The sequence below is a fragment of the Lactuca serriola genome, chromosome 8, assembly GCF_051521515.1.
Source record: "Lactuca serriola cultivar US96UC23 chromosome 8, Lser_US96UC23_V15, whole genome shotgun sequence".
Taxonomy (NCBI): Eukaryota; Viridiplantae; Streptophyta; class Magnoliopsida; order Asterales; family Asteraceae; genus Lactuca; species Lactuca serriola.
In genome coordinates this window covers 74,135,192-74,144,252 of record NC_136415.1, presented here as the reverse complement: position 1 = coordinate 74,144,252, position 9,061 = coordinate 74,135,192, and the positions used below count along the sequence as shown (strand labels likewise).

The 9,061-nt window shown below is 32.2% G+C and overlaps 2 protein-coding genes and 1 long non-coding RNA gene across 3 annotated transcripts; 1 reads left to right on the top strand and 2 right to left on the bottom strand.

The window, feature by feature from the left end:
- Positions 1 to 1,767: 1,767 nt before the first annotated feature.
- Positions 1,768 to 3,407, bottom strand: LOC145068837 (uncharacterized). The gene is made up of 3 exons (XR_013689150.1): positions 3,225 to 3,407; positions 2,810 to 2,854; positions 1,768 to 2,085 (listed from the first exon to the last, which is right to left on the bottom strand). It is a non-coding gene; the product is annotated as an uncharacterized LOC145068837 (long non-coding RNA).
- Positions 3,408 to 6,814: 3,407 nt separating this feature from the next.
- On the top strand, positions 6,815 to 7,934 carry LOC145068782 (casparian strip membrane protein 1). Its single transcript, XM_079015779.1, has 2 exons — positions 6,815 to 7,258; positions 7,568 to 7,934. The coding sequence occupies exons 1-2, from the start codon at positions 6,914 to 6,916 to the stop codon at positions 7,799 to 7,801; spliced, it is 579 nt and encodes a 192-aa protein (XP_078871905.1). The 5' UTR covers positions 6,815 to 6,913; the 3' UTR covers positions 7,802 to 7,934.
- PNSL2 (PsbQ-like 2) lies at positions 7,911 to 8,688 on the bottom strand. The gene is made up of 2 exons (XM_079015780.1): positions 8,174 to 8,688; positions 7,911 to 8,085 (listed from the first exon to the last, which is right to left on the bottom strand). The coding sequence occupies exons 1-2, from the start codon at positions 8,645 to 8,647 to the stop codon at positions 7,987 to 7,989; spliced, it is 573 nt and encodes a 190-aa protein (XP_078871906.1). The 5' UTR covers positions 8,648 to 8,688; the 3' UTR covers positions 7,911 to 7,986.
- Between the last annotated feature and the right edge of the window lie 373 nt (positions 8,689 to 9,061).

Below are 9,061 nucleotides of genomic sequence, written 5' to 3'. Positions count from 1 at the left end.
TGTGTTGGTAGAAGCCTATTATATGTTAGTAATTGTCTTTACCCACACATAAATGAAGTGTAACCATGTGTTGGCTCATGACTGTAGATATAGATATTTATCTACACATACGTTATGTGTGGATATATAGCTACTTATACCTACACATACATGTGTGGCTAAAACTAATAAATATGTGTGGATAAAAGTATTCTAAGTTATTTGAAAGATGACTTGGAAAATGACTTGGTCAATGACATGGATAATGATGTGGCCGATGACATGGACTACATGGCATGACATGGACAATGTTGTGTCAAGTTATGTGGCATGTCCATATAAAAAATGTTGGTGACACATGTCAATAAATATGTGTAGGTAAAGATATTTGTATGTGTATATAAAACAATTATGTATGGTTTACATGTGTAGGGAAACTTACATATAAAATACACAATTATCCAGGGGCGGACGCAGGAATAAGTAGTAGTAGGTGCACAAAAAAAATTCCGATCAAATATAACCAAAAAAAGTTACGAGTGCATTAAACATAACAAATTTATGTAGACAAACTTCGTGAAGGGAAAACTGTTCTTTTCATGGGCAGGTTCCTGGTCTCATGGTGCTTGTTTCCGTTTTGGTTGTGGTCGTACAAAGTTTTGAAGGCTTATTACCAAAATTTCATTCCGAATTAATGCATTTTTATAAGTTCAATTGTTTAGAGCAATATATATTATACAAATGCCAACTAATAAATGCATTTGTATAATTTCGATACATTTTGCTTGACAAAACAAACGAATCAATTCAAAATGTAGAATGAGACATGAATTGAGTTAACCTAAATTTTAATAATTATGAAGAGAAGCAGTTGTTTAGTTTGAAACATATGTAATGCATCTATACACATATGTGTGCAATGTGTATGAAACCTTACATATAGAACATATTAAAATTACATAGTTTCAATCCATGAATATATCGACAAATTAACGTTTTTTAAACATAAAACTATTCTCACAAAATTTTCATATTATTGTATTATTGTTTTATCGTGTTTTTTTTTTTTTTTTTTTTTTTGTGATGTAAAAGTTATTACGTCGAAAAGAAATTAAATAGAAAATTATGAAAGGTCATGGGTCACAAAGAATTTGTATGTAGCTCTAACATATACAATTGTGTGTAAAAATATATATTAAATACAAAGAAGGTTGAAATGATTTTGAGTTCGTGGGAGCATATGTTTGCTAATGAAAAAAAAATGAATTTTTACTAAATGGTTGTCAAGTTAATGAAAAAACAAACGATTAAGATATGAATTTTAAACGACGAGGAAAGTGATTTAATTGAGTTTTACTGAAAACGACTTAAGTTTTAACAAGCTATATTCACGAAGCCCTTTTTGTTGGCTAGATATTATTGGGGGCTAATAACAAATTGTACATAAAAGTAGAAGTAAATGTATAAATAAATAAATAAAATTTGCCGTGGGGCAAGGAAAAGTGAATGTAAGAATAAATAAAAAAAAAAAAAAAAAAACTTGTTACGAAAAAATCTGCACCTTTGACCAACTTAATCATCCTAACTTTTGGTAATATGTGCGAATTGCAATAATAATAAATACGTTTCTTTATAGGTGCATAATAATAAAAAAATCTTTTTTTTTACATTATTACGAAAAAATCTAGTAGTTGTCGGTGCAACCTCGTGCACCATTATAGATCCGCCCCTGCAATTATCAAACGCAAATTAGATATAAATTACGATAAATAATAAAATAACGACAAATAACAAATGTTACATTTTTGCTACGCATTGGAAACATCAACAAAGATGTCTGCATAATTCAACTGTTTTACATACAAAGTACACAAATATTGAATCTATAAAAGAATAATATCTTATAGGAAAATCTCTCATTGCAAGTCTCGTAAACATTTGAACTCATAGTAATTAGGTGCACTGACTTGATTAAGTACCAACAAAATCTGCAACACAATCTTCTCATGACATTCAGTTAAGGTTTTCTTCTTCGTATTCAGAGATATGTTTTGCTTTTGAATATTCAGCATTGCGCAATGACAGGTTACTGAATTAACTTGAGACCTGAAGCTTTCAAAAGATCCATTCAATAAACCAAAAATTGTAATAGTTACTTTTGTAATTAGTGACCGATTATAGTTTTTTGACATAAGTATTCGTGAAGTGGTCTAAAATAAATAAATGTGTATGCATATGGCTAATTAATTGACAAGCCTCAACGTGCTAAAATGTTGGCCTTACAACTTCAAATGACCATGCATCCACTTAAGTACAACAAAAATGGGGAAATAAAAAGTTAAGACTACTATTGCTATAAAGAAGTTTTTATATTTTGTAAGCATATTATCTTCCAAAATTAGGTAAATAAGAACAATTGGCAATGACTTGTGTAGGGTAAAAAAGAACAATTGACAATTGCTCCTGCAGAAACGAATTCGAGAGGATAACAACTCTAAAAAAATAACAACCGGAACTTGAACCATTCTAAATTGGTTAATAACCGTGGAACGGGAACCGGAACCAAAAATATCAAATTTGGTTCTAGAACGATTCTAAAAGCAACAGTTGAGGACCGGCTCCAATTTCGGTTCCAAATACCCGGTCCGGATGCTTATATATATATATATATATATATATATATATATATATATATATATATATATATATATTATATATATACACATTGGGATTTTAGGCTTATAACAACAATTAGTAGCTACATAAACACATTATTCACAAGGGATACCTAAAAGTAAATATACCAACAAAATTATGAATAAGCTCTTACCATTCTTACGTCACTCTTGGCAACTCTTTGCGCACTTTTTAGAACCTATAAAAAAGTAGAGTATAGCAACCATCAATACATACATAATATTGGAAAGTGGAAACCCTTAGAAAGATTATGCATCACTATTTGTCATCAAACTTGTAGAGTGATTCATGGACATACAATCGGACAAAAAAAATTGGTTTCATCTACGTCTAGAGGATCCAAGACAGTTTAAAGGTTTAAATGATATTAATCTTTAATATCTAATTATTCTCAAAAATCAAAATAGAAAAAGGCGATACAAATCTTAGAAAATTAGAAGAAAGCAAGGCTAGAGGAGGAAGTTAAATACAATCTGAAATTATAATGATGTAGGTCTAAAATCTGAAATTATAATGATGGATTTAAGAGAATGAGAAGAAATATATACAAAAATTCAACTTTAGTTCTGGATTCACCATCATGGAAGCATATTCGTCTTGAATCTCTCTGCACACTTTAAACAAACAAGCAAACAAAAGGCAAATCGAATGGTTTAATCAGATAACATATTAATTTAAAATATATGGTTGAAAACTAAAGAAATTACAAGCTAATTGTAGTTATAAAGGCGAAGGAGATACACGGGAAAGCGATGGAGAACATGATTGGTAAGGTGAGGCGTGGTAATGCTAGGGTTCACATGGGACATCATGGGAATGGATTTTGGATTTAATTGTATGAAATATCTAAAATAAATATGGAGAATTAGTTGGAGCCTAGAGGGAATTAAAAAACGTAAAAATTAAGTGGGAAAAGATGGAAGGAAAATAAAATTGAAAAATAATTTAAACAGAGTGAATGAGTAGGATCATATCTTAATCCGCCATGTAAATTTCAAAATCCTAATCTAATATGTTTTAAATTTCTACGTCATTTTCTCTATTTTAATAAAGTTAAATCATTTTTACCTTATGCGTAGGTTTTATATATATATATATATATATATATATATATATATATATATATATATATATATATATATATTATACTTTTAAATATCAAATATATGTGAATTAAACTACACTCGTCAAAATATAGTTAGATCAAATTTTGGTTATCTTACGTATTTCGTTAACATGTAAATGTAAATATTATATATTGGTGAAAAACTTAATGATGTTTCCAACCATACATTTAATTTTCAAATATGTATCGGTAGTAAATATTCCACGTCATTTTTAAAAAAATAAAATAATTATTATTATTTTATTTAATTACACGTTCATATAGAGAAATAATATGTGCTGGTGAAAGTTAACAAATTATCAACACATACATTGATTTTTTAAGTTTGTGTGGGTAATTTACCTACACGTTAATAAAATTTGTTACATGTGTGGGTAAAAAACTTGTTACAGATGACCATTTTTTAGTAAACTTTACACACCAAAATAGAAGTGTTAGATAAAAAGTATTATCTACACAATGTAAGTGTTAGATAATCACTAAAAATTATTATTTTCAATTACCTACACATATAAAAATATGTGTGGGTATTTTCCCACACATTAACATGTGTGGGTAACTTATGTGTAGATAAATACCTTAATTTCTTGTAGTCACAGGGGTGACTATGTTGTGCAAGGTCAATGATAGGAGGAGGTCGGGGGAGGTGGTCGACGATGGGAGGAGATGATCAGTGTTGGATTTAGTCGGATGTGGGAGACGACCAGATGGATGCTGAAAGTGGGTGTGTGTTTGATGGACAAATGCATATAAGGGCAATAGAGGGAAGACCATGTTTCTTTTCTTTTCAAATATAAGAGCATCCACAATGACGAGTTTAATAGGAGAGTTGAATGAGATGGTAAGTCTATGTGTCATTCAATGAATGAAACTATACTAATGTGAGATGCCACCTTGACATTCCATGAATTTGGAGTTCAATGGCCATTGAACTCTTCAATGGAAAAAGGAAAGTTTTTAATTCTTAAATATTTACTATAAATTACATCTTTGTAACATTCTATTGAACTTTGTAGAGTTCAAAGCATTGTAGAAAAAAAATGATAGAGTTGTATGGATTGTAGAAAGATAATGTGACAATCCATTGAACTCTATGAAGTTCAATGCATTGTGGATGTCCTACGCTCAAGTCTGGAAGTTTAAGAGGCTTTTAAAAGATTATGAGGCTTTAATTTTTAGGATACTAAACACTCTTAATCTGAATTATTAAGAGGTTAACTCATAATTTGTCAATTAAGAGGCTACCAAACAGCCCCTTAGTTCTTACCCTTGTATTAACCCCACAATTACTTTGTAACTCAATAGCATCATCAATTCTTCATTCGGTTCTCCAAGGGAAAGAATGGGTTTTGGGGAGATAGTTTTTGTATCATCTTATTAACACCGTCAACGGTATCAAAATTTCAACTTAAAAAAAATATCAATCTAATATGCTATCATTGTTATGAACCATATGCTACTTAAATGAGTTATGTGGGTTCGATTGGGTTGATGTTTCCAGCTCACCAACCTGAATACATATATAGGTTGAGTTAGATCAATGTATTATTAATAGTCAACCCGCAACCTCTCCAACCGAATCAGACCCAAATGCCATGCCACTCCTAGAGGAACATTACCTATAAACATAACCAATATATTTTCAACAAAATTAAACACTTAGTTGTTATGAATTTAATAAAATAAAATAAAAAATGGAAAAAATTATCTTACCACGCGTCCAAGAGCCACAAAACATAAATGAAAACAACCCATAACATTTGTTATGTTGTTGGTGTAACTATGGATGTTCATTTTTCCAAGGTTATGCAAGTAAAAACAGACAACTTGACAATTTTTTTTTCATGATCACAATTTGCATTTTGAAATACATCTAAAACACAATTACGAGTATATAGTTGGTGTCTGGAATGTAAACTAGACAATCTATAATTGTATAAAGCCAGTTCGGAACGCTGACACATAGTTTGAAATATATGTTCAAAATGTACGGTCTTCCGATATTAACTACGTCAATCTAGAATGTACGATCGCCAGATTTTCCTGACATCATATCTCGCTAACCACCATGTGGAACGACCTTTACTACTCCGGAATATGGTATTTTAGAGGTGGTGTTAATTTTGCAAAATTTGAAAAAAATTTGGTCATTTTTATGAAAACACTCGTGAATATTGGTTAGTTTATCAATTTCACCTAAAGATAAAATAAACACTTAATATATACTACACTTAGTATATTAAGTATGATCAATGAAAAAAACATATATTCTAATGGCGGTGAACGATCGAAATAGTAATTAGTTTAAAAAATCCCAATTAAAAATGCTCCAACTCTTCATGTCATGTAAGAACCATTTACCTGATCACACCAACTCATAAATGGCAACGAGGAAGTGACCTCATAACATGCTAAATAGCGAAATTCTATTAGATAAAAAATGTCGACCCCTTATGCCCCCAAAAAAAATTGGGTGGCGAAATTGAAAAACATGATAAAATATACTGGTTTTCTATTATTTGCCTTAAATGAAATATAGAATTAGATAAAAATTAAAGCGCAAGAAATTATGAATATATAATGAACCGATAAAGTGAAAGAGTTGAACATAAATGTTTTCATAATTTCTTCCATTAAAATTTATCTATTTGATTAAGTTCTCTTCTATTCATCGTTTTTTCCCAGTAAAATATATGGTACTGTGTGCCAATTAATTTGCACTTAACATTATATAATTTTATATAAATAAAATCAATAAAATCATTTTTAATCGAAAATCAGATCATGAATGGATAAAAAATTTGATAATCTGAAAGTTTATAATGAAATTCTTGAAAATCCAGCAAAAAGTTCAAGAATTGATGATTGATGGAGTAGGAAGTTGGTACTCAAAGTTGAGCAGGTTAAAGGGCAGCGACCAAAGCCAAAAAGAAACCCTCGTTGACAACTAACACGTCCATTTCTATACCAACTCAACTATGTTTCTGTTATATAAATACACACATTTCTCTTTCATTTTATCTCAAACTATTTCAACACCACCTTACACAACTTCTTTCCCTGCCAACTCTTTAGCCTTTCCAATTGTTAAAAAGTCCCCAAAACCAAAAAATGACAAAATCCGTACGATTGGAAGAAGGCGATGCCTCTAAGGTCTTGGTGCCCGTTGGATCAAACAAAGGGGTTTCGGTGATGGATCTTGTTTTGCGTTTGGTTGGCATTGCGGGTACTTTAGGTGCTGCAATTGCCATGGGAACCAATGAACAAACCCTACCTTTCTTCACTCGGTTTGTGGTTTTCAATGCAGAATACGATGATTTTCGGTCATTCAGATTGTTTGTGATTGTGAACGCGATAGTATGTGCGTATTTCGTTCTCACCATCCCGTTATCCATCGTTCACATCATGAGGAGTGCGGCAAGAGGAAGCAGGATTCTCTTGATCATCATGGACACGGTAACAAGACACTAATATAGTGAATAAGTGTTTAGGTTCTGACTAGTAATGATCAGAACCTAGACATGATAAAGATACAATAATTTTTCAATATTATATCATTATAGCTCTCGCTATAACGATATTACACTATAACTATATTACACATCATTTACCCTTACATGTCTAGATGCTTACTAGACTGATGTAATGGTAGAATGACACGTAATTTAAACTATAAGATTTATCCTATAACTTTATGTTTCTTAATCGAGGAGCAAAGACATGTAATAGTGATCGATTGTTAATGGTGTAAATTTGATTTTGAAGGTCATGCTAGCTCTTCTCACTGCGGGCGCATCGGCTGCAGCCTCAATCGTGTATTTGGCTCACAATGGAAACACTTCCACAAATTGGTTGCCGGTATGTCAACAATATGGGGACTTTTGTCAAGGCGCATCTGGTTCGCTCATCGGATCATTTGGAGCAGTGGTTGTGTTTATCCTGATAATCTTGCTCGGTGCTATCGCGCTATCTCGACATGCAAAACGCGTGGTGCTCTAATGCTAATTTGATTTCACATTTGAAACTAAATTGTTCCTTTTGGGCTACAATTACTATATATGTGTGTTTTCACCTTGTGTTTGTTTGTGTGAAATATTTGAATGAAATATAACAAAGTTTGAACTTTCTATTACTTATATGTTCACTTTTACATCATATAAACAAAATCAAACGCGTGCAATTCACTATGCTAGTATAGCAACAAGATTGTCAATCGACTTCAATGTCTTCTCATAGTATAAGTAAGATTCGTACACCTTTGGTGACCGAATATAAGTATCAAACTGCAATATAGATTACAGATAAAAAAAAATGTTATATTTTTTTGAGAGAAAAGTTAAATTAGACAAGTAATGGAGCAAGTGAAGATACCTCAGACATGTTATTGACCAGCTCATTAGCAGCTTTAACGTAGGAACTTTTTCTGGGTTCTGGTACTATTGACATCGCATTCTTCAAGTCCTGATTTAAATAAGCCGCTTTTAATCTTATATAAAACAGCACATACCTCCACGACATAGTCTCCAACATGTTCCTAATGCTGTGCAGTCCCTCCCTCGTCTGCCGGATTCGAGCCACCGCATCCTCCGGCGACAACCCCGGTTCAAAAAACCGTTCCTTTATGAACGATCTTGTGCCCCAGCTCTCGGCTGATGCTACCTGGACATTAAGGTTGTTTAATGCAAGTAGTGAAATGGAGGTGGTTATGATGAATTTCCGGCGGCGGGTTTGGGCTTCTTCACCGGAGAATGTGGCTTTTATAGGTGGGAGTGGGTGGCTGTGGCGGCGGTGGGAGGTGGTGATTTGGGGGTGGAAGAGGGTTGTGGGGTTTGTAATGGTGTTCATGGTGTTTGGATATGGTGTGATGAAAATTCTTGGTACTGCATGATGATGAGTGAATTACGGGCAGGTACATGTTGCTGCCCGTTAATCCAATCTGGACCTTGTCTTTTGATGACGTGGCATTCATTATCTTCTTGAGTAAATTTCATGATGGACCTTGGAGTTTAGAACAAATTAAGTATTTATGCGCCCCTGAAATTTTCTTCCCGAGGACGTTGTTAAATTGTGGGTGCATATGTAAACTGTAAAGTTTTCTAAGCTTGTCAAAACTTATGTTTTCGTCATGCTAGTTTTAATGTTGATAAAATAGTTACTATAAAGCTTGAACACTTGCAATTTGTATAGGGACTATTCATTTAAACAAATATATTTGAGTGATTCCACCCTACACTTGTTACTTTGTTATATTTATTCATC